Source organism: Drosophila persimilis, unplaced genomic scaffold, assembly GCF_003286085.1.
Source record: "Drosophila persimilis strain 14011-0111.01,24,50 unplaced genomic scaffold, DperRS2 tig00000606-arrow-arrow-pilon, whole genome shotgun sequence".
Lineage (NCBI taxonomy): Eukaryota > Metazoa > Arthropoda > Insecta > Diptera > Drosophilidae > Drosophila > Drosophila persimilis.
The window spans coordinates 2846032-2871982 of record NW_020825324.1 but is presented as its reverse complement, the minus strand read 5'-3'; the positions used below and the strand labels follow the sequence as shown (position 1 = coordinate 2871982).

Here is a 25951-nt window from a genome sequence, read left to right as displayed (position 1 = left end):
TCTGGGATCACTTAGTGGTGCAGAATATGTTCCTGATTGCAAATCTGTTCTCATTTGATAGTTCTAATGTACCTGTTCCCTCGAACATCTCTGTCCTTATGATTCTCCGATTTCCCCCATCCCCCGAGTACATTCTTTATTCGATAACCTTTCTTCTGGCCACTGTATCGCGTAGTGGCATGTGGAAGGAATCAATTGAATATAAAGCCGGGCTTCTAGGTGCAAAGAGGCGGATGGCAGAGAACGTTGGTTTTTTTTTATCATCTAACGGCAGCAGCCTCTTCATGTCATTGCTTGTCCCATAGAGTAGGAGCAAGGGTATTTTCCCCGCTCTGTTTTTCCCTGATGTGACCACAGCCCAATGAAATATTTCCAGAAAAGAAATCAGGGAAAAACAGAGGAACAGAGCGACAAAAAGTCGTGTACCAAAGATATCTTTGGAGAGCAGCCGGGCAATGTTTTTTCGGATACGATAAGAGGCGGCCCAGACACAGACAGAGCCAGAGCCAGAGCCACCACGGCTTACCACGAACCCAATTCCGTGGCGACTCCGTCGTGACATTCGAACTTGGCCGTGAGTCATCAGAAACCCCGATCCATGTTGACACAGTGCACACGATACGATACGATATGCGGATGGATGGTTTTGTTGTTGTCTCTCGTCTCTGGTTCTCGTCCGTGGGACTGAGAGACTGACCTTCCAGGAAGGGAAAACGATGTTGTCTTCTTCTGGATGGTGAGGCATGAGGCATGAGGCATGAGGCAAGAGGCCTGTCTGATGTGTGTGCACACACATCTGTGGTCCATTAATAAGTCAGCACTTAAGATGTGCTCCTCCTCCTCGACCGCCCCTCCTCCTCCTCCTCCTCCTCCTCCTCCTCCTGCTCCTCCTCTGTCTTGTTATTAACCATTTGCTGCTGCATTTTCTGGTCGAAAAGGTTGGAAAAGGGAACTCCATAAGAACTCCAGTCCATTGCATCACTCAATGTTTTTTTCTCTTGGCAATTTCGAATTATTTCGAGTGCCCCTGAAGTGGATTCCTGTCAGTGGATGGGGCCACGAAAGTATTTCCCTCATTTAGGGGATAAATACCCATTTAGGGGGAGATGAGAACTGAACCTAGGAATGCTAATCCATTCGGTCTATAAGTTCTGAAAATACTGCATTAAATAATACATTATTTGTGCATCAATCAGTCGTAAAATAATGAAAATGTAGCCCTGAAGCCCTGAAAATAACAATATTTTCCAGCAGAAGAGGCGGAGATACCTCCCTGTTTCTGGCTCTGACTCTGACTCTGTCTGTGGCTGTGGCTCTCAACTAATTATAATCAATTCTAATCGCTTGGAAATTGCTTCTTTGACTTGTTGCCTTTTCTGGGCCAGTTCTGTAAAAGGTGTTTGCTGCGTGCGCTTCTGGGCTTCCTGCTTCGGAGGCCAAACAAACAGAAGAGCCGGCCAGATGCAGAGGCACGGTCTATGGTCTATGGTCTATGGTCTATGGCTATTTTCTCTCGGTGACCATTTCCATCCATCCAGTTGGCTATTTAGTATGTAAGCATGTAATTCCCCTAGCCATACCCTCACCAGAAGGGTGTACCAGCTACCAGAAGCACCATCCACAGAGGGGGGCTTTGGCACTTGCTGGCCATTGGGGGTTCTTTTGGGGATAGTCCCTCCAAACGATGGCGTTAAAGGGTGTCCAGTCTTCGGTGCTCGGATCAGGGGTTTTCTCTTTCAAGAGCTATGTTTATGGGCCTTTGTGGTGTTTTTCGCTTGATTCTATTTTCAAACTGCACTAAAGTGAGCCGTTGACTGAGAGTTGGCCCGTTAGCTGCTTATGGTCTTCAGCAGAAGAGCCACCAACAGCAGCAGCAGCAGCAGCCGCCGCCCAGGAACGAACAAAATAGAAACCATTTTTGCTACAATTTTCAATAGAAACTCAACCTGCAGTTAGCTGAACACGAATCGCCAGTCGCCAGTCGCCAGTCGCCAATCGCCATTGGATTGGGATTGGGATGGCTGTTGGCACTGCTCTACGAATTCGAGTGCTGACCGCAGAGTCGTTGTGTCGTCAGTTCGACACGACAATCTACTTAAAGACTGGAGACCAGGAATGGCTGTAGCTGCTGCTGTGGCAGGAGCTGTGGGAGGAGTGCTCTACTGCTGCTGCTGCTGCTGCTGCTGCTGCTGCTGCCTCACGCATCGTGTTGTTTCCTGTCAAATTGACATTTTTCATGTTCGTGTTTAAAACCACAAAAACCGCCAGATTGTTTGTCTTAACAGCAGAAGCGGTTTCTGCTCCGCTCTGCTGTCAATCACACCGATGCCGGCACCGATGTGGGTCCCAGTCCGATGATGTTTCCCATTTGAACCTCATTTGACGCGGTATTTATACCCAGCTCCCGCATGCCTCATGCCGCCTGCCACCATACTCCTCGCATCAAAACGAGGGGCACCCCTTGGGGGGGCGCTAATATCTGCTGTCACAGACCGCGCTCTAGAGCCAATTACTCGCACCCCAAAGCCATCCATAGCCATCCATAGCAATCCATTGGCATTCGGGCACTTCCCTGCTCACTTTCAACTTCTTCTTTTTTTGGCAAAATCCGGGAGGCAGAAGTCGGTCGGCCCATTTGATGAATGGCCTGTCACTCCCCGGGCCTGCCACTTGAGTGTACATTTCGCAAGACACCACTGTCAAGAATCGAGAAATGAAACATTTCCCGGCAGCGGCTCAATAGGAAGAGGCCTCCAAATCATACGCCAAATCTAGGGGGCTTCAAGAATGCAATCAGGAGTGCCGCCGCCTCGGCTGAATGTTTTCGGAGTGCACAAAGGCCGATCCCATTCGAAACGTCGGACATTCACTGCCGCACTAATCCCTCCCAAATCCATCCCCAAAGCTGCCCCATCAATCACACCCGAGCCCAAAGTATCTTGATTTTGTATCTTGGCTAGATTTTCCAAATTTTCGAAACAACAGAAATGCCTTGCCTTTCGACAACAACGATTACACTTGCAACAGTTCTTCTGTAAGGCAAGGTAAGGTTTTGAGGGGGCCGATCCTCCAGCCACGTCGCAGACTTCCAGGAGCAACAGGAGCGGCAGCAGGTGGACAAGGCCAAGGCCAAGGCCAAAGCGAAGCTTGGGCGTGCTACCATCAATAGTTCCTGGGAGTCCGGGAATAAATAGAGGCATGAGAGGCATAGATGAGTGCCTCCAGCGGCAGGCCTTCCAGAGTGAGAAAAACCAAACGGAACGAAAAGAGTACCTAGAAATGTTCGATAGCTAGATGGGGTCAATGGGGAAATAGGCATAACCATCTCCTATCCCGAGGGTAGCACATCGTTTGTGCTCTTGAGGCGGAGATAAAAGCTAGTAACTGCTCTAGTTTTTGGGCACAGCATCCATCGATGATTGCTGGGATTGAAAGCTGCAAATAAAATTTCTAGTGAAATTACCGATTTACCATTGATTTTCAATGGACCATCTTTGGATCTATCACTCCATCAATCCATTCTACTAGTATGGGTTTTTGGGGCTCCTCTAAAGTTTCCATTTACTGCTTAGAGCTAATTAACTGAATTTTTGATTGTACCGTCTGGCCGTTGGCTTTATCCAGCTCTGAATCCCCTCCGCTCCCCATGGTCCCCCGTGGTCCCTGGCTGGGATTCAGTGCAAACCAAAGAGCTTGTGTGCTGCTCAAATGAAGTAAGAACCCATCTCATGTCTATCCGGGGCTTTCATGCAAAATATTCGTACTCGTACTCGTACTCGTACTTGTACGTATCTTGCCATCTGGCTCTGCAGCTGGGGCGTACATCGGTGGGCGTGACTGCCCCTTGAAGGGAGAGTGGAGAGTGCTCTCTCTCCCTCTCTGTATCTGTTATGTAATGGCATGTTAGGTGTATAACTTTTATTATTATGATTATACTTTTGCCCCGGCTTTAGCTGCCATGGACAATGTCGGGTGTTGTTCCTCCTCTCCTCTCCTCTCCTCTCCTCTCCCTGCTGATGCTGATTCCGTTTGTTGCCCTGTTCTGGCTCTCAGTGGCGGCCCAGTGGGGTCTCTCTCTCACGTGAAAGTCACGTGAGTCATTAAAATGAAATAGCAGTCGAGACTAAGCAGAGGAGCATGACGAAGGGTGCAGCAAGCAGCCAGCAGCCAGCAGCCAGCACTGGTTCACAGGAAGCAAAGGGCAGAGCCAAACACAGAGACACAGGTGCATCGTTCTAGTGTGTGTGTGTGTGTGCATCTATGTGAGTGATGTGTTGCTTACTGCCATAAACAAAGTTGTTCCCTGTGTGTTCTCCCCGTTTGTTCTTTGTTGGGCTCTCTCTCTCTCGCTGTCAACGCTAATGTCATCCAAGCTGAGGTTTCGCTCTCCCCAAAACCCCAGTCCCAATCCCCATCCCCATCCCCACCCCTGTCCATGCAGTCCGATCTGCCCCCTTCCTCTAGTAGGTTCATTGGCCATCGTCATCTTCATCGTCATCGTCATCGTCATTGCTCCCCATCATTGTTTTGAAGTTGTTCGTGTTGCTGTCGCTGTTGTTGCTCTTGTTGCTGTTGTCGTGTCGCTTTTCCCAGGGGAACTAGGGTTTTTAATTGCAATTAATTTTCGACATTCCCGCCAAGGTGTAGTTCCCTAACCCTGCCCCTCCGCTCCGCTCCGCCCCGCCCCAACCCTTTGGGGTGGAGCTGCCTTAAGTGCCAGCTCATGATGACACTTTAGAGGTACTCTCGATTCCCGAGAGAGTGATAATGAAGTACTATCGGTATCGGATCGGTACGGGATCTTAATGGATACGTTTTTCCAACGCAGCTATCAGAGATATCAGGCATGGGGTGCATGCCTATCCGTAATACCTTTTCCATTCCACTAGGACTCACTAGGAACATGATCGTAGATACTCATCATTGATGCAAATGTCTATCAAGAAAGTTGTGCCCTTCTTCAGGGAATGTATCCACACTTTCGCCCACCCAAGGGCTATCCATTTTCAGAGCAAGGATGGTCCTGGCGATGGTATGTTTGTGGACTGCTTGTCCCCCTCTCTTCTATTGTTGTGGCATCCCTGGGACCTACCTCTTTCCTCCGCTGCGCTGCTCGCCGCCCATCAATTGGTTAATCCCTGGCCACACACTCGCACTCGACTGCTATTCAGATATTATTCATATGGCGATTTATTGATTTGGCCACGATACTCGTAAATAAATTGCCAGAGCATATTTGATGCGGCACTGGGTCCGCCATTTGGTTGTTATTCCGTTTTCAATTTCCAATTGCATTAAGCGCTTTGTTGTTACTCAATTAACTTTTAATTATGCGCAAATGCGATTGCAACTTGCTGAATGACTGACTGACTGACTGACTGACTGACTGACTGACTGACTGACCGATTGACTGACTGTTTGATTCACAGACTCACTGAGTGAATGACTGAATGAGTGACTGAGTGACTGACTTGCTAACCAAATAACCGCGACTGCAGCGAGTGGGCAAACTCGAACTTATCCAAACTCAAACTCAAACTCAAACGGCGAGAGCGACAGCGACAATTGGAAAACGGAAAAACGGGGAAAACTGAATGCTGAAAACCGAAAGCACACGCACAAGCACACACACACACACACACACACACACACACACACACACACACACACAATAAACAAACACGAATCCTACCGAATAGAACCGCATAAAAATAATGGAAAAAGTGGTGCAAGAACCGAAGCGCGGTAAAAACTTCAGTTGTCATGGCCACTAATTGAAAACACGGCCATCCATCCCCTCCCCTCCCCTCCCCCGGGGGATGGAAAAGCGTGGAAATTTGTCGCCCATGGGCAGGCCGCGAAAGGGTGGCGGCACAGGTGTCCCATCGAACGGCGGAAGACACTCCAACCCCCCTAAAATGGAGGTCATTGTTAGGTGGTAGTTTTGGAAGGAAGGAACTGGGGAGAATACTTCTACAGAACTCGAAGAATTCGATGCGTTTTATTGTTGTATCGGGAATCGACTTATGTCCCTTGCTAGGATTGATTCGAATTCACCCACTCAAAGGGAAGGTCTATCCCCAAAGCCGTTCCCAAAGTCTCGGCCGTAATCCCTCAGGGGTATAGTACACCGATTCGATTGGCCACAATGTGCCTTGAGTGATCTTCAGAGCACAAAAGGATTACCCATCCGCAAAGGCACTCCACCTCTCCTCCACGAAGGCCGGCGCCTTGGCCTCCACGTGCAACACAGACCGCCCATCGCTGTTGCTGTTCGAGGCAGGTCTTCTCGCAGCGAAGATCTATTAAAGGTGCCGATTCTCCTTCAGTAAAGGAAAGGCCTTTAGCCTTTGGCCTCTAGCAGGGTGTTTGAATGGGGTAATAGGAATTACCATCTCCTATTGATGGACAATCCTCTTTGATTTGGAACACAATTTGATGTTTCTAGTGGGCCATAATTATGCTGGAACACTGATTATTTACGGAGACATCTGCAGTTCCTGCTCATGTTCCCCAAGATCCTACGCTGGATCCTGGCATACGACCAATTGAAACGGGCTCTCCTTCCCCCTTGAACCGTAATTAACCAGCAAATTGATAAATCTCTGGTCCCCCGTGTGAGGGTCCAGCTTTTAACCCATTTTGCGGGGCTGTGCCCGGCCAACAATTTCGTTTGTCTTTCTCCCGGGGGTCTGGGGCTTTTTTCGGGTCTCCATTTGGTGGCCATTTTTTGCGCTGACAACATTATGGCAGCCTCTCGGTGTGCGTTTTTCCTCGCCCGGATGGCCATCGTTTGTATTATGAATTATTTTCTTGCATGCCTGGGCAGCGCTTTTTCCGCTTTTCCTGCTGCCGCAGAGAGCCCCTCCCCGTCACCTCACAATTTGCGTTTCGTTTTGTTTTTATTTTCAATTTTAATGCTCGCCCGCCGCCCGAAAGGAATTTGTGTCAAGTGCGTGAATTTTTGTGCGGCTTGGGGCCGGGGCCGGGGCCGCGGCTGAGGCTGGGGCTCTTTTTTCCCTTGGCCGAAAGGCGAGCGCCTAATTTAGTGCCTCTCTAGGGGGACGGGGAGGGGGGGTGGCGAAAGGGAAAGGGACTCTGGGGCTCTGGTATGCGGCGGTCACGTTGGCTTGCCTTATTATTATTATTTTATTGCTAAGTCGTTGTTCGCTCGTTTTCTAATTAATGCGTTTTTTTTGTCGTCCCTCCTCTGCGTGCTTTTGGCCGCATTCAATTCCATTCCTGGGCCATTAAACGCCATTAAAATTATGGCAGCTAATGCGTCGAATGACTGCTCCCTGCCAGCCTTAACCGGAAATTTCGTTCGTTTCGGCCAAAACAGGAAGAGCGCTCCGCAAACAACAACTAAGAAGGAACGTGGCGAGGCTTCGAACCAGCAGATACCCTCTGAAAGTGCACTATAGTATACTGGAAGGCTTAGATCCCTAAGGATCTAAGGTACTTGCATGCCGTAGGAAAATGGAACAAATGGTTTCGTCGAGGCCCAAACTTGTACCTTCCGGTGTGGATACCCTTTCTGAAGGGTATTCAGATGCCAGCGACAGCAGCTGAAATATTAATTATTCCAAATTTCCGGCTGTCGCGTTGTCCAGCAGCGGAATGACATCGAAACAGCGAGGACTGGAACAGGGAATGTGGATTAGAACGGAAAGAGCAGCCAGCATAAGCTACGAAATATTATATAATAGATGCCGCATGCTCCGACATGCCCCTGGGGGAGAAGGCATTAGGAGAAGTGATTCATTCTCGTGGAAAAACATGGGCGATGGAGATGTCACGGGTATGGGTTTATGATTATTAAGATTTGGGATCTAAGAACACACTTGTTCCTTCATTAGGCGGCACGCGTCTTGCGACAGCTCTCCTCGGTCGCTTGTGCTGCCTCGCTTCCCTCAGAAGCTTCGGGTGTGCCCTTCCTTTGATATGGATGTAGGACATATATCACTTTCGATTGAGATTACAGACACTCACAGAAACGACTATTTTTAAACGGTTCCAATGCCATTTGTTCCCCTTTTAAGTGGCTGACATTTAGAATTAATTACGTTTCCGTTTCTGTTTCTCTTCCACAGATTGCATCTTCCCCCGCCCCCACCACCGATATGGCAACAGGGACACATCAATACGAATGCGCCACATTGATTGAGACAGGCTGAGAGAGAGAGAGAGAAAGAGGAAAGAGGCAGAGATAGCCCCATAGACATACAGAGAAACAGAAAGAGAGAGAGAGAAGAAAAATGTGCAAAGGCAGCGATTCAGCAGAAGCAGATGCGGCGCTGGCAAACTTATTAGCGAAATGCACAAAGTCAACAAACGGACACGACTCCATACCCACATCCACATCCAGGACCCTCGGCAGTAGCAGCAGCAGCACCAGCAGCAGCACTAACAATTGTCAACAGGCTGGGAGTGCGGCAGGAGGCGTCGGCCAGGAGCCGAAAAAACAAGCATCCAACCGTCAAAACAGGCACCAGGAGCAGGAGCAGGAGCCGCAGCAGGAGCAGCAGCAGCTCCCACTCCAGCATAATCAGCGTCAGCAACAAGGACATCAAATAGAGCAAATGGCAATGGTACAGGGAATGGCAGAGGGACTGCCACGAGACTCTGCCAAGGAGCACGAACACAAACAGCAGGCCGAGTGCCAGAGCCAGAGCCAGAGCCAGACCCAGAGCAGAGCAAGCAAATGCAGAAGCAAACAGCGGCAGCAGCACCCTCTCCTTCGACGAGACCAGGGACAATGTCGTCGAAATTGCAATAGTGTTGCCGGATTGCAGCGGCAATGGAGGAAGCATGTCCTGTGGCTTCTGCCGTTGCTGCTGCTGCTGCTGCTGACGATGCTGCCCGGGACCGCCGCAGGAGCGATGACACCTTCGGCCAGGATTGCCCGCTCCCCGGCTGCCGCCGCCGCCAGCAGCCTCCTCATCGCCAGTGCCAAAGGCAGTGCACGTGAGCTGCTCTACGCCGATCTGGGTGCTCCCAATGGTGGCTCCACGGGTGCCGGCTCATCCTCGTCAGCCGGAGGTGGCGGTGGCGCTGGCGCGGGGGGAGGGGGAGGGGGAGGCGGTGGAGCTGCTGGCATCGAGTGCCCCAGCTTCGACGACAGCTCCGCCTGCCCCTGCTACAAGTTTGAAGATGGTAAGTGCGAATGGTCGACCGAACTAATTAAACGCATCAAGCCGGGACAGACCTCCAGGACAGTCCGAATCAGTCCGATTCAGTCCGTCGGTGGGTCGGGGCGGGGGGGGTGGAAAAGTTAATTGCGCCCCGAACGTGTGGACGAGCCCCATAACAAATCAGAGCTCCTTGGGGGGCCCCAAACCCAAGGAAAAGCAGCGCACAGTCTGTCTGTCTGTCTGTTTGTCCGTGCGTCCCACTCGAACACATTTAATGTGTATTCCAGGCAGGATTTGTTTGCTTTGACACCAGGCAGCATCATTTCATCAGCCATCAGCAGCCATCAGCAGCCAGCAGCAGCCAGCAATAAAGCTGCTGTTGCATGCCACATCCATCAACGAGGCTCCTGCCCCGTCGATCGATTGAGATAGTGCTGAGAATTGCCCTATTTAAGCGATAGAGGAAGCCGGTGCAACAGCAGCCTTTGGTTCACTCAAACGAATGCTCGTTCAGCTATTAATAGAGTCCGTCCCAGTCCCAGTGTCAACAGGAGTATTGATTGATAGGCGAGGCAGGCAGCACATGTCATGGGGGGACAAGGTAGGACAAGGATAATAATATGCATTACAAGGCACATAATGGGGACAGGAGACGGAGACGGAGACGGAGAGGACTTGACTGGGCAGGACTGGACAGAAGCCTTTGGCCCGTTGGGGAGAACCAATTGAAATGCGTTGCGCAAATTTCTGTCGATTATGGAATTAACACTTAAACATGTTTTTGCTTCCTCGTTGCTCCTGCAGGACTCTTCCTGGAGTGCCCCGGAACGACGGCGCTGTCGTTGCGCTCGACCCTGGAGCGGATCTCGGCGCCGATCCACTCGCTGTCCATCTACGATTTCGATCGCTCCGTCACGTCGCTATCGCAGGACGTCTTCCAGCCGGGCGTCCACATCCGGCACTTGCAGTTCTCCCACTCCCACCTGGAGGCCCTCAAGGACAACAGCCTGCGCAACGTGCGCTCCAGCCTCGAGTCGCTCAGCATTGTGAATGGCAAATTGACGCAGGTGAGTGTCGGCTAAGGATTTTATTTACCTTTGGGGACAGGGCCTGTAAGTGGCATTTCTACACCGATTCTACGTCGATACTACATCGATTCTACGTCTGTTTTCATTGCATACTTTCGGGCTGCGCCGAGAAGAGTGCGAGTACGAGAGGGACAGAGACAGCAGTACCCCTAAATTGCACTACGCAGCGCTGCCAGACCGCAGAGCCGCCGCCACAGCGTTGCCAGGCCAAACTAATTAGTCCGTTCCAACGGCAACTGACAGAGGGGTGGGGTTGGGAGAGGGAGTGGGAGTGGGCAACATACGGCGCCAAATAATGTTAAACAAAGTTGGAAAGACCCGAAAAAAGAAAAAAGAAAAAAAAAAACAAATGCAAATGGCTTTCTAAGCCATTAAATTTTGAAAAACAGCGGCAGGCCCATCCGCTTCGAATCAGACAGGCCATCCAGTACTGTGCTCCACATTCAACAGGGGCAAGTGGCATGTGGCAAGCGGGGTAGCGGCCTCCGCCGCCAGCCATAAAAAGTAATTTGCCGCCGGCGAAAATAACAAACGAGCCAAAGCCAGAAACCATTGCGTTCAATAAAATAATTTGCAGGCGAAAGGCGGCCAGCCGGAAACCACGAATGTCCCGAAAGGAAGCCCAGAAGGAGCCCAAGGCGGTGAAAGTACTCCCCCAACATATGCAATCCATCGTATTTAGATATTTACCGAAGACTTAAGATCCAATAGAGAAAGATTAGGTGTGTGTTATTTGCCCAGAGAATGCCTTGAATATCCGTGAATCCAGCAGACTACATAAGTATTCGAGCTCTTTCAGTAGGCTTGTCCTCTGTGTCACAGCATATTAAAGCGGATATTTCCCTGAAGCTAATGATCTTGGTCTTGGTCGCAAACCCGAGCCACAGCCTCTGATGATAGAAACAAGATCAAGTTTATCTAGATGCTAGCCATGAGAATATTCTTAGCGTAAGTTCAATGTTTATCTTACGGAAGGAGCTACGCTAAACAAGACAGTGAATACTATAATTTATGCTACGGAACAGATCTCAGTATCACTCGTTCTATTCCAGGGGGAGCAGACCTCAGGGGGAGAGACTCCTCAGTCCTCTCTCTTTTCCAGAGCAGATTTCTGTTGCTCGGTGGCAGCTTTTGGTGCATTTCGAAGGGGCAAGCAGGGCCTGGGCTCATCGCCAAGCTTGGCCGGCCCACAGCGACGCCGGTTCGTGCGGTGCCAGTCTGCAGGAAGACGGTTACAGGTTAGAGGTTACACGTTACAGGGAGGTTACACATCTGCGGATCACTCACTGTGGCGCGGCGTGTCGCGGCAGTTGCGTTGGCGCAGCTGGCAGACGTTGGCCAGGAGCTGGCACTCCTTGTGGTTGGTGGTGCGCACGCAGATCTTCGCCGAGTGGGGCAAGCGGCTGCAGTTCACCCGACGGCCGGGGCAGCCGTCGTGGCAGGGGCGTCTGTACAGGTACCCCACGCCAGCAACGTGGCGACACTCCCGGGCAGGCACGTGCCCCACAGCGGCTGGCTTCCCATTGTGGTGGGCCTCCAGCAGGTGGCAGATGTTGTTGAAGCGCTGGCACTTCCCATCGGGGAACCTGCCGCAGACGCGCGGGCTGTTATCCATGCAGACGGGTGGCAGCCTGCAGACAGGCGCTGCTGCACCACTGACGGCCTTCACGGTGGTGGTGGTGTGGGTCTCGTTGCTGCTGGCACTGGTGCTGCCCGCCGGCTGAAGCTGCAGCAGTGCTGTGGGGAACGTGATTACTCGGTTAATTCGAGGACGCCGTGGGCCTGTTCGTGTTCGTGTTCGTGTTCGTCCCCCACTTACCAAAGACCATGGCCATGGCCACGGGCATGAGCCACTGTTGGCAGTGCATCTTGGAGGTTCTTCGCGACAATGGAGCTGGATTGCTTACGAGTGAATGCTAAAATTGTGTACACTAAGGAAATTTATACTGTTTTTCGGAGCTACATTTACTACATTGACACTTGAGTGCCTGTTCTGACTGTTCTGACTGCCGACTGTAGACTCTTCTGACTCTTCTGACTCTTCTCTGCTTTGTTTCGCTTATTGTGTTCGATCAATCCCATTCACTGCCGATCGAGATTTGGGGCAAACAACAGAACAGATGTGGCACGTTGAGTGGGTGTTTGGGATGTATTCTCTGGCGGGGGGACTCCATAAATAGGCGGCTCAGCGAGGCAAACGGGCACCACTCCTCCGCATTCCGTTGAGAAGAGCCGTAGCCATCCCATTCCCAGCCATGTCCAAGCTTTGCCTTCTTCTGGGGCTCGTTGTCCTCGTGGCGTCCATTGGGGTCGACGGCAACAACCGTCGTCCGCCCTGCGCGGGCCGCTGCACCCAGAAGGACCTGCTGAGCAGCCGGACCGTGTGCGTTCGTGACAGCCGCACCAACACGTGCACCAGGCTGCTGCCCTGCCGCCTGCGGGAGAAGAACTGCTTGCGGCGCGACAACGGCCTGGAGCCGGTGAAGCAGACTTGCGTCACGCGATGCCGCAACATAGTCGGAGGCAGCGGCGCCTCCGGCCGGTGCGCTCCCCGTCTCCGCACCCCGGCGCCGGTCAGCCGCGACGGCAAGCGCGTAAGGGAGTGCCAGCAGCGTTGGTGCCTGGAGGACAAGGTCGCCAGCTGCTGGAAGAACCGCCAGGGCGGCTGCAGCGTTCAGAGCCGCTGCGAGGCCAGGCGCAGGAACTGCTCCAGGAAGCCCGGCAACCAATGGATCTCCACCGAGCAGTGGCGCTGCCGCGGCATCACCCAGGGCGAGGGTGGCCGCCGATGCCGGACCCGGCCCATCATCAGCAAGGATTAGATCCCCACTAGACCCCACTGCACCGGAATGCCGAAATACCGAAATACCGAAACACCGAAATACCGAAACACCGAAACTGTGGCTGAAATCCCGTGAATCCGTAACTTTTTTCTTTTTTTCCGTTGTATTCACTGTTCACTGTCTTTGAAATTCAAAATGTCCATAAATATTTCATAATGTGCCAACAATAAAAATAAATATCATTTTATGGCAGACCATTTTCTCCACATTTTCCCCCATTTTCCCGCATTTTCCGCTCTGCGGCTCCGCTACGGCTCTCTCTCCTGCACTTCTGGCCAGCCGGGCAATGACTTGGCCATAAATTTCGGTCGAATCGTGGCCGGGCCGGGCCGGGCCGGGCTGCGTCGCGCTTCCAAGGCGCCAAACGGCGCCGCGTCGCAGAGGTTCAATAAATTAAAATCGACTGCCATAAATTTCCGTGTCAGTACATTAATTAAAAGGCCGTTATTCGCTTTGGCCCCATGTCAGGTGACACTGCAGGCCCGCCCCTAAAATTGCACATTTCCTTGGGCCCCGTGGGCGACACTTTTCACGCCCACACTCGCCGGACAGCGGCGGACATTTCTGTGGAATAAAAAGAACGAAACTCAGCATACAACATTCTGGCGACTTTGCTGTTTTTCAAGACAGAAATGCTGCCCCTTTCTTGTGCCTCGCCACAAGCCATTATTTGGAGTACCTGCAACCTGCTCGGATTATGCATACAGTGACATTCCAATCCAAGAAGTGGCAGTCATAACTGCATCGCCAGCTAAGGAGCCCTTGCTGTGGAGACTCTGGACAAAAAAATGCGCAAACAATGCAAAGGCAGAAGCTGCACTGCACCTCTGGCCCGGTCTCCGACCCCGCGACTGCCACTGCCAGTGCCAGTGCCAGTGCCAGTGCCAGTGCCTTTCTGCTTTGGCCAGATACGCAAGCTGTGCAAAGTTTTCAATGATTGGCATCAAAAGCAATTTCGCGGCGATGCCAAACAGGTAAAACGGTAGAAACAGGTGAACAAACACACGCCACAAGCGAAGGGTGGGATGCCCCGGAGGGCCGCCTGTGGGGGGGCGCGCGCTTTTTAAACAGCATGCTGCATGGACTGCCCATGGGACTACTGGTGCACAATGGCGGGTTTTAATTACAGATTTAGCGGGCAACAAAAGGCACAATCCAGTGGCACGACACAAAGGCAGCGCTCGACGAAAGCAGAGCAGGGCAAACACACACGTGCCACAGCTGCAAGGTGTTGTCGGATGGCTTACGTAATACAGCCAGCGACAGATACGATACGCCAGTCCAGTCGATGAGGCACGGATCGGCTGCAGGCGCTTTAGAATGCGGGCTTTTACCTGTAAGAGAATCAATCAGTAGTAGACAAAATGGTAAGGAATGGAAAGGCTTTCGCGTCTAATGAGCAATAGCAGACTCCTGTTGGCCTTGCCCTCAAGGTGTGGCAGGAACACACACAGATCTCTTGAGTCCGCGTCTTGACTCGAAATATGGGAGTCTTTTAAGCTTTGAATTTATAATAAGTTACAAGAACACAATCAGCTGTTCTTAAAATCGGTAATCGGTAATCGGTTCACCCCACGCGAATGGCAAATACTCGTTCCTGCGAGAATTGTGAATGGCCAAGGCGGAAACGTCGCCATGACACTTGATGCGAAGATTCCACAAACCGCTCTGTTGGCTCGTGTTGATTAATTATAGCCGTACCCTTTTTATACGAGTGCAGTGCTTCTTCGCTTGATTACATGTCGATGACATTTGTTTCATTTAATTTCGGACGGGTGTGCCCCCGAGGGCAGCATCCGGACCATGGCCCCAGCCCAATAATAATTGTGTTGCTTTTTGCGTTGCAGATGCCGTCGCGGGCCCTCAGCTCGATGCAGAAGCTAACTGCCCTGGACTTTGACTACAACGAGATCGTGCGGATAGAGGACTACAGCTTCTATGGGCTGCGGATCTCGAAGCTGAACCTCAAGGGCAACCGGCTGCAGGGCATGCCGGAGCACGCGTTTGCCGGCCTCGAGGAGTGCCTGCAGGAGATCGACGTGTCCGAGAACGGGCTGCGGACCTTCCCGATGATGGCGCTGCGGAAGCTGGACCACCTGCGCGTCCTCCGGCTGTCGAGCAACCGCATCGCGAGCTTCTACGGCGACATTCAGCTGGTGACGAACAACGCCTCCGCGGCCGCGGCGGCGGTGGCGGCGGCCGCCCTGCAGCTGCCGTCGCTGATCTTCCTGGACCTCAGCTCAAACCAGTTCGGGGAGATCGTGCACGACTGCTTCCGGGCCTTTCCGCAGCTCAAGACGCTCTCCTTCTACGCCAACCAGATCGAGCTTGTGCAGCCGGAGGCGTTCAAGAGCCTCAAGGAGCTGATGTCGCTGGACATGTCGCACAACCGCATCATCGCCCTCGATCCGAAGGTGTTCGATCGGAACAAGCGCCTGCAGACGGTCGACCTCAGCCACAACCACATCCATGCGATCAGTGGGGTCTTCTCGAACCTGCCGCAGCTGCGGGAGGTCTTCCTCTCGGAGAACAACATCCTGGAGCTGCCGGCAGACGCGTTCACCAACTCGACGAACGTCGACGTGATCTACCTGGAGGCGAACGCCATCGCCCACATCGATCCGAACGTGTTCAGCACGCTCTCCAATCTGGACCACCTGTATCTGCGCTCGAACTTCATTCCGCTGGTGCCCGTGACGCTGTTCGACAAGTGCGTGCGGCTCTCCTCGCTGTCGCTGGACAACAACGAGATCCAGGACCTCGAGATCGGGATGTTCCGCAAGCTGGAGCAGCTGCGGGAGGTGCGGCTGCACAACAATCGCATCCGGCGGGTGCGCAAGGGCGTCTTCGAGCCGCTGCCGTCGCTCCAGGAGCTGCACATCCAGAAGAACAACATCGAGGACATCGAGCCGGGGGCCTTCCACACGCTGACCAGCATGCAGCACATCAACCTGCAGGACAACCAGCTGACGGTGCTCGAGGACATCTTCCCCGAGCAGAACTCCTCGCTGCTCTCCATCCAGCTGGAGGCGAACTACCTGCACAAGGTGCACCAGCGCACCTTCCGCCAGCAGCAGCGCATCCAGATCATGTGGCTGCGCGACAACCAGCTGACCAAGGTGGAGCGCTCCTTCTTCGTGGACACGCCGCTGCTGGGGCGGCTCTACCTGAGCGACAACCGCATCCGGGACATCGAGAAGGACACCTTCGCCAGCCTCACGCAGCTGAAGTTCCTCGACCTGAGCGGCAACCAGCTGAAGCAGCTGCGCCGCGACTACTTCGCCCCGCTGCAGAGCCTGGAGGAGCTCTCGCTCGCCCACAACTGGATCGAGGCCATCGAGGGCTATGCCTTCAACCGGCTGAAGCAGCTCAAGTCCCTGGACCTCTCGCACAATCCCCTGGTGCAGCTGACGCGCGACGTCTTCCTGGACGAGCTGCCCCTGGCCACGCTCCAACTGGCCAACACCTCGCTGCGCAAGCTGGAGCAGAACACCTTCAAGTCGCTGCAGAACCTCAACGAGCTGAACCTGGAGCGCAACCAGCTGAGCCCCGCCGACATCCAGCGGCTGGACGTGCCCGGCCTGAGGCGCCTCCACCTGTCGCACAACAACTTCAGCCACGTGGGCATGGGAGGCACGGCATCGGGCGGCATCATGGCCGGGATGTTCGACAAGCTGCGCTCGCTGCAGCACCTTTCGATGGCCAACTGCAGCCTCGGACACATACCCGACCAGCTCTTCTCGCGGAACACGAACCTGGTGCGCATCGACCTGTGCGACAACCGGCTGACGCAGATGAACCGCAACATCTTCAGCGGCCTGAACGTGTTCAAGGAGCTGCGGCTGTGCCGCAACCAGCTGGTGGAGTTCCCCCACATCGCCCTCTACAACCTGAGCACCCTGGAGACGCTGGACCTGGCCCGCAACCACCTCACGTCCATCGACTTCTTCAAGCTGCGGGGCACGCTCAATCTGCGGCAGCTCGTCCTGCGCGACAACAGGATCAACTCGCTGAGCGGCTTCAATGCGGTGAACCTCACGCAGCTGGACAGCGTCGATCTGAGCGGGAACCTGCTGCTCTCGCTGCCGGCCAACTTCCTGCGCCACTCGATCAATCTGCAGCGCGTGGACCTGTCCAGCAATCGTTTCCTTCAGATCCCCAGCTCCGCTCTGTCGGATGTGTCGATACCGCGCCTGTCCTGGCTCAATCTGACCGGCAATCCGATCAACAAGATCTACACGGTGAAGGAGGAGCGGTACCCGTACCTCAAGGAGCTCTACATCTGCCAGACGAACCTCTCCATACTGACGTCCAAGGACTTTGAGGCCTTCCAGGGGCTGCAGCACCTGCATTTGGTCAACAATCGCATCACCCGCATCTCGCCCGGGGCCTTCAGGTCGCTCACCAATCTGCTGACACTCGACATCGGGATCAACGAGCTGGAGATGCTACCCAAGGAGCGGCTGCAGGGCCTGCGCCTGCTCCGTCTCCTCAACATCTCGCACAACACCCTCAAGGACCTCGAGGAGTTCAGCCCTGACCTCGCCCAGATGCAGACGCTCGACCTGAGCTTCAACCAGCTGGACCGCGTCTCCAAGAAGACCTTCCGCAACCTGCACGGCCTCGTCGAGCTGCTCCTCATGGGCAACCGCATGACCGTCCTGTCGAACGACGCCTTTCGCTTCCTCCGCAAGCTGCATCTCCTGGACCTGCGCAAGAACTACTTCGAGCTGGTGCCCCTCGATCCGCTGCGTCCGCTGGAGACCAATCTGAGGACCCTACGGCTGGAGGGTGAGTGCCCCCCTTTAGGTTGTGTATTCCCTCGAGAGTTGAGGCAAATCCCGTGACAGACTTCAGACCTTGCAGTCTCATGCTCATTGTATTAGAAAGTCCCGCGGATGAGCATTTGATGAGCATTTGATGCGCTGTCTGGCCCTGTCTGGCCCTGTCTGGCCCTGCCTGGGGCTGACTGGCCGGTTTTCACTCGTTTTTAATGTCCGCTGTCATGGCCAATTTGTTTCGTTACAGAAAATCCACTGCATTGCAGCTGCGATGCCCAAAAGCTCTGGGAATGGCTACGGGATCATCGCAAATGGTCCCTGTCGACGGCCAGTGGCGGCAGCGGCGGCGGCATCATCGGCATCGGCGGCGGCGGCGATGCCATCAATTATCTGAGGTGCGAACACCCCACGGAGCTGCGTGGCAAGGTGTTTGGCCGCATGGAGCCGCAGCAGTTTTGCGATGCGCCGCTAATACCGAAAATGGCCATACAGGACATCCAGCCATATTCGGTGGTCGTCTCCTGGCAGAGTCGCGACCATTTGGGCCTCAATGGCTTCGAAATTGTTTACCATGCCACCGGTGATGGCCTCGTTCCCGGGCCAACGGACCGTGAACGCGACCGCGAACGGGATGGCGATGCCAATGGCAATGGCAATGATGATAGGGAGCAGGACCCTGACCGGGACATGGACTTCGGCCGGGAGCGACATCAGGAGCAGCAGGAGAGGGAAAGGGACAGGGACCGTGATGAGCATGAACGGGACAGAGACAGGGACAGGGACAGGGAGCGTTTCCCCCTGGCCACGGATGAGGTGAGTTCTAGTTCGAGTCCGAGGTGGAGGTGGAGGTGGAGTTTGAGTTGCCCATCCTCATCCCCATACCCATTCCCTTCTCCGTTCCCATCGCCGACTGGAAAATTTCAAAGTAATTTGATGGCCGGAACTGTGGGCCCGTGTCCCTGATATCCTCGTAATTTTCTTTTAATAAACGCTTAATCAACGGACAGGACAGGGCAGGACGGGGAGGAAGCGACAGGACTAGAGCCGGAGCCCACGGCCATGGGGCCTGTGGGGCCTTCGATTGGCGATAAAGTGCACAACTTTCTGCACACAAAATTTAATTTTGGCTTTCCGCACAGGACACGGACGGGACGGATGGCGGCACAGTGGCACAGTGGGACAGTGGGAGCGGCCACAGAAGTGCGGCCACGGCCACGGCCTCAAAGGATGAACATTTTAATAGTATAATCAAGTTATACGGATAGCTGGGCTGCCCCATAAGTCTTCATTCTTGCCAAACTATTGTTTTAGGTTAATGCAATCGATAGGCTTTCATGTCTGGTTAGGGCTCGGAAAGTTCCATCGCTTCGGGGCCTTTGACCAAAAAGTATCTCAATCGAATTATGGGAAGCATTTCACAACAGGAGGTAATGCAAATATTTGCAGATTTCCAGTCATTCTTCTGTGTATTATAGGCCATATTCCGATGGTTGGTCAGATATCATTAAATTTCCATAAAGATATCCCTCAAAAAACTACATATATGTGGTCTAAGAATTGGCATAGAAAGCCATCGCTGTGGACCACTGTAATCTGGAGGGGATGGCAAACGCGAGAGTGAGATACAGGACAGGCCGCAGGGGAGATTTTTAATAAAGCGACACGCGGGCATCGACGCCACTGATGACGATGATGGGAATGGGAATGGGATGGAGATGGAGATGGGTATGGGCATGGAGATGGGTGCGGCTGATGCGGATGACAATAACAATCTTGAAAACTTGCTTAATTTATTCCTCAGATACACGGAAAGCGGCTGAACGGGACGGCCAGCTCCACGAAACTGACGCGACTGAGCCCCAACACGCGGTATCACATCTGCGTCATCGGGAGCGGCAATTGGCTCTCGGAGCCGCTGGCCAATGCGCTGCAGAGGCTCCACTCGAACGACTCGTCGCGGGACGAGGACCTGCTGCCCATGGGCGCCGTCTCCGTGCCCCTGCCGGAGTCGTACTCCCCGTACGGCCACGAGCAGCAGCAGTTGCAGCAGCTGCAGCAGGAGTCGCTGATGGAGAACAGCATTGTGACGGACCATGTGCTGCACGAGGTGCTCAAGAACTCGCACATCTCGGCCTGCACCGATGTGCAGACCCTGGACTCCACGCCCAGCCTGATCACCGACGAGAACGGGCTGTCCAGCAACGGGTTCATCCACTCGATCCTCACGCGCCGCCTGGGCCTGATCGTGGGCTGCTGCCTGGGCATCATCGTTTTCATCGTGATGATCTCCGTGCTCAGCTACGTGAAGCTCAAGAAGCAGCGCATCGAGAACGCCAAGCGGCAGGCGGCCCTGCCGCCCGAGTACATCTCGTACCGCCACTTCTCCATCCCGAACGAGGAGCTCGCTCGCACGGCGGCGGCCGGTGGCAGTGGCGGGGCGGCAGCCGGCTCGGGCTCCGCCTCCGTATCGGCAGCCGTCTCGGGAGCCACGTCCAGTGCCACGCACATGTCCAGTGTGCCGAGCGGCATCAGCGCCCACATCAGCGGCACCAGCCTGAGCACTGGAACCGGCACTGGAACGACGACGACCACGGCCACCACCCCCATTGGCGGAGTGCCCCTGCCCATGGCCAAGGCGGGCAGCCCCATTGCGGCCCTTGGGGGAGGACTCGTTGTGGAGCCGGTGGCAGCAGCTGGCCACAGCCATCACGGACACCATGGACACCAGCAGCAGGCGGCGCAGCAGCAGCAGCATCGGCAGAACAACGGGGGCATTGCGGGATACATGGCGGCTGGAGTGGTCCTCAACACGAACCACTTGAGCGTGTGCTAGATGCTCAAAAAAGAGTCCTGAAAGGGTAGCCAATGATTCCAGTACCGTCTGGAAGGTACACTGGTACGAAAGGAGTGCAAGAATTTAGCTATATAAATCGAATCGGGAATGTTTTACCGAAAAAACATGTAAAACTATTGTTCTTCCTTCCTTACTTCCTTTGGTGTCTGAAACACTGAGTGTTTCCCATTCCCCTGAATGACCTTCAGTCCATGAACTCAATTCAAGAAAGAATCAAAGAAATGCTTAGGATACAGCTTGGAATCCAGAAATCATACGAATAAGAAGGCTTAGCATAAGAGAATGAGCGATGTCGATGGTGAATCAAACGAATCAATGAATCTCAAGAAAAAGAAAATTAAAAGGGAAATTAAAAGAGAAACTGAGAAAATATGTATGCCTCCCAAAACCAAATGAAAGCCAAATAAAATAGAGCTAAAACAGAGCTAAAGAAAGTGGAAGGAGAGATTAAGAGAGAGAGAGAGAATCTAGGTTAGTGATAATCATGAAGATGCGTTCAACGTTCGGTTAGTTATGACAATTGAAAGTAGAGCAATCCAAGGCGAAAGGCAATGGAAGTGCAGTGGGGAGCAGCAAACAAGTTTTCAATGTAAATAAAATGGGGAATCAGAGCGAACTCCAAATGGCCATTAGAGTGCGAAATATATAATCGTAAATACCATTTCAGATGGCGGAAAATCAAACCAAATCCCATAACTATCTGTAAGAATGAATATACACCCTACACAGACACATACAATACATACACACACACATACATATATACATATATATATAAATGTAATTGGAAAACCAGACATTTTTTTTGGAGCTAGATTTAGTGAATTGAAAATGGGGAAAGTTCTTTTTTCTCTACTTTTTTTTTGTCTAGCATCGCATTAAGTGGAAAAGCACTAGAGATGAGAGTAGAACGAAATCAAACGGAGAAGCTAGCATAAAGAAGAATATATATCTGAAGAAAAATATTAACTAATTAACTATAAAGTAAACTAATTTAAGTGCAGGGTCCCCCACTGCCTGCCCCGCCCCGCCCCGCCCCGCCCAACAACAACCAACCACAATCCTTTGTGCTCGTACGCATATGCGCATGTATTGTGGCCAGAACTCAAAGAGTTCCAGGCACACGAACAGTAGTAGTACTACGAGTATTTATACTTCTTGTTCAGTTACTTCAGTTTGCGGATTGCTTTCCAGTTAACTAACAAATTAAGCTTTAGTCGAGAACGTAGCGGAGTGGAGAGGAGCGGTGGGGGCGGAGGGGGCACTTGGCCAAGTGAGGTGAAATGAACAGCTTGATGCAATAACAAGACAAGAGGCCAAGGTAAATGCTCAAGAATTTCTAGTAAATTAAGTGAAATTAAATCAAAACCCAAGAAAATGCCAGAAATGTGGCTCCCCTCCCAGAAACACAGTACCGAAGGTACACAGACAGGAGGACAGGAGGACAGGAGGAGGCTTCAGTGGCAGTTGCAGTTGCAGTTGCAGTTGCAGAAATATGCTTTTGTGTATGCTGCATACAACTGTACTCCCTGCCCCTCTGGCCCGCTGCCACTGTGTGCTCGGATTGGGGTGTTCTTGCCCTTTTCAAATATTTTAATATTGTTATATGCAAAACACAAGAGCAAAAACAACAACATCGGAGGCAGCTACAATAGCAACTATAGGTACTACGTATGCATGCATGAACAACTTAAGAGCAAACACTAACAACAACAGCAAATACTCATCAAATGCAAATCAGAATCAAAAAAATTGAACTTAAGACAACAGCAAGCAGCAAACAGCAAACAGCAGAAACCGAAAAGAGAGAAAAACCAAAACGTAAATCATACTATTACAAGAAGACTTTCCTTATGCTCTACAAAAAGAAACCAAAAAAAAAAAAAAAAAAAACAAGGCCAGCAGCAGGAGCAGAAGTAGCAGCAGCAGCAGCACTCTCTTCTCTAGTTCAATTGTAGGGCATTCGAGGCAGAGGCAGATACACGGCACAGGCACAGGCACAGGCGGAGGTAAAGTAAAAGTAAAAGTAAAAGTAACATTTAAACAAACATACAACAAATACAATAAATGTAATTATTTGAAAACCAAATGAATATTGTACGGCAGCAAACACACAAAGTAAAATATTAATAAATGACAAGAAAACTTCAAGCATGGTTTTCTTTTCTCTTTTTTCTGTTTTGCTGTGTCATCGAATGGGACCCCCTCGCATGTAAGTACCCGGACCTTCTACAAAGTACCAATCATACACAAATTTATTCAGTACATGTGGGCGTTTATTTCAGAATTATTATTGATTGGTACAAGTGGGATTGGAAAATTCTGAGCCGAGCACAGCCATTGCATCGGCCACTTGATTGTCGCCATCCATCTGAAGGGGTGTCGAGTTGCTTGTGATTACACCCAGGTCTACTTAAGCCACGCAATAATAACATCGTCTTTCAACTAACATTCGTTGGGCACAGTTTTTCCGAATGCAGAGCCACACTTGGAACTAGGTGTACAGTGTACATTCCCGCTGAGTATGCCATCGAGGTTTGTTGAGACGACAGAAAGCACAAAAAGGTTCAAGAACCTTGTGAAACATTTATTCAATGATTATCCAAGTGGTGACCATCGCATCGACTGGAAGCTTAAAGTGTCTCTAAGTTTGGGCAATTGTTTAAGAAAAACAAAAAAAATCACATTAAAGTAAAGAAACGGCAATGGTACCGTCTGATCCATTGGACAAATGATACAATAGTGTACTCCTGCAGCCCCCACACGTCCTGGAATATGTTCTATTCCTTACCTCGGCGCCACAAACGAATGTCCGAGGGGCCTTCAAAAAGAAATTTATGACATAAATTTGTACACGGAACGTATGTTTTGTCATGTGGCCATTTATTGTCCGCGCGTCGCCATTTTCAGTGCACTCGTACATTTGTACAGACATATGTCCTGCCGCTGGCTCCCTGCGGCTCCACGCGACCACTCTGCTCTGGTCAGGCCGAAATTGGCTTTTTGTTCTATTTTTTGTTGACCCGAGGCCGAGGTGGGAGTTTTTTGTTTTGCAACTTTTGTGCATTTTCTGTTTGGCACGGGAGAAAAAAGTGCCAAAACTATGGCAAAAAATTGAGCTGTCATCAGGCATACAAATATCGTATGTGTGTATAACAAACGGAATGACACTTGAAATGCGTTGGTTTGTTGGTTGGTGGCTGATGGCGGCTGATAGGAGGTGAAAGGTGCTAGTCCAAGGCCCCGCGTCCCAAGCTCGGATGACTACAAAATGAATTCGAATCCAAGGGATATTGGACAGGCAAAAACTATTTGTTGGCAAGGATAATTCAGGTACTCTCCAATGATATCTTTAGTCCTAGTGCAACGACAAATGGGAGGAGAGATCTTATACATTTCAGCGGCATATCGGTGTTCCACAATTGATGTTAAAATAAAGTGACTCCAATGGATCTTTTATGGCACATTCCCTTTGGCTGGGTGCACGTTTATCTGAGGGAGGTGCTGTGCAGCCGCCGCGGGCAAATCCTTGCAAATCAAAAGTTGGCCAATTCCCGACTCCTTTTCGTCGCGTCGCCTCTGCTTTGGTGCGAATATTTTGCGCGCTTCATTGATTTAATGGAAAAACTTTTCGCTCAGCTTTTCCTTTTCCTTTCTCTTTTTTTTTTTTGTTTGATTTTGATTTTGTGTGTTGTGTGCTGTGTTGCCAACAACCAGAACAATATATACGGGTGTGTACACATATTGCGGGAATATATACACACATATGTCCGTACGTATGTACATAAAGAACTGCCCACAAATCGACGCCCATAAATCGAATCGAATCGTGTCGTGCGGTAGTTTTGGTATTGGTATTGGTCAGCAGTGCCGTGGATGTACTCGTACTTATATCATAAAAAATATTTTTTGTTGGCTTTGGCTGTTCCCTGGCCATCCATGGTGTCCGTCTGTCCTTTGTCCATACGTTTTGGGCGATGCTGTTTATAGTAATTTTCAATAGTTTTGTGGTATTCATGTGAGAAATATGTTTCGCACTTTTATTTTTATTTTTTTTTGTATGCCTTTGCCGCACCAGTTTGTTGTGGCATATCTTTCCATATGGCAGCTATGCGGCTGTGATTCCAGGTGATTCGATGGCTATTTGTTATTGGTTTGTTTTTGCCGAGGTATTAAAAGAAGAAATATGTGCGGCATATTTGTGGTATCCATCCAAAACGAGATCCGATGCGAGCTTACAACAGTCATCTGTGCCTTCCATCGACTGCTGTTCGCCTCTTGTTTTGTTGGGAACCTGAACCCTAATCCTTCTGAAATGTTATCGCCTATTGAAAGTCTGCCATTGAATGACTCTTTCTGTCTGTCGTCATCGTGTTGCAGCTTGTAGCAGAAGCGACTGTACCTGGACGAATGTCAGCCAATTAACTTGGATGAGCTGTGGAGCCATTTGATTATTTTCAATTAGTGCGACATATTTACAACTGTTAGAGTCCTGTTAGCGTAGGTACGACCGGGAGGCGACTCCCTTCGAATGGACATCAAGTGAAGTGTCATGTTCATGTTCTGCAATTAAGCTGAAGTCCTACCCAAGACAGACACTTTTGACATCGTCCGTTGATGTTGATGCTGATGATGATGATGATGATGATGATGACAGAAACTCCACTTGTGGTCGCAGCACCATTTACCCAATAGAGAGGCACTATCTGTATCCTGACAGCAGGATGGCAGGATGATGATCTTGTCTTGAGCAGAGCACACACTCCACACTCCGCACTCCACAAGGCAAGTGGAAAGTGGAAATTTTGCCAATTAAACTTTGTTTTAATTAAACAACTTACTTACCGTACTTACCCAACTACTTATTGTTGCAACTGAAACTGCCACTGCCACTGTGAGTGGCACAAGTAAGCTAGATTCGACAGCATCTCCTACGGGCGGGGGTGCCTTCTTGGGCAAATAGACATACAGACTGACGGACAGACAGACAGACAGACAGACGGAGAGTCGCGTCAGCTTAGTGGCCCACTTTGCATTTTGGACTCGAAAGTCGAGAGTCAACCTCAAATTCGTTGGTGGCATGGCATATGGCGGCTCCGATCGGCCACATACTTTTCCAAGCGACCCCTGTCTCTCTCTCCTCCCTCTCACAGCCCCACTTCAGCGTATCATTATTTAACATTTTGCATTCGGTAGTGTAAACAGGGCTTAATCCTCCTCTGCGTGGAGCACGAAGCACGGGACACGCTCC

The 25951-nt window shown here is 51.5% G+C and overlaps 2 protein-coding genes across 2 annotated transcripts in view; both read left to right on the top strand.

Annotated features, from left to right (window-relative positions):
• LOC6597792 (chaoptin) overlaps positions 1 to 21457 on the top strand; it is a 125199-nt gene extending 103742 nt beyond the window's left edge. Inside the window, exons 3-8 of the mRNA XM_026990742.1 lie at positions 8094 to 8388; positions 8443 to 9156; positions 9939 to 10201; positions 14913 to 17856; positions 18094 to 18659; positions 19648 to 21457. Coding sequence (XP_026846543.1) covers positions 8259 to 8388; positions 8443 to 9156; positions 9939 to 10201; positions 14913 to 17856; positions 18094 to 18659; positions 19648 to 20679 — 5649 coding nt within the window. The 5' untranslated portion in view covers positions 8094 to 8258 and the 3' untranslated portion in view covers positions 20680 to 21457. The remainder of the gene's footprint in view (positions 1 to 8093; positions 8389 to 8442; positions 9157 to 9938; positions 10202 to 14912; positions 17857 to 18093; positions 18660 to 19647) is intronic.
• Positions 12256 to 13221, top strand: LOC6597793. The gene has a single exon (XM_002022889.2). It carries the CDS (start codon positions 12478 to 12480, stop codon positions 13042 to 13044), a length of 567 nt encoding a protein of 188 aa, XP_002022925.1. The 5' UTR covers positions 12256 to 12477; the 3' UTR covers positions 13045 to 13221.
• Positions 21458 to 25951: the final 4494 nt, after the last annotated feature.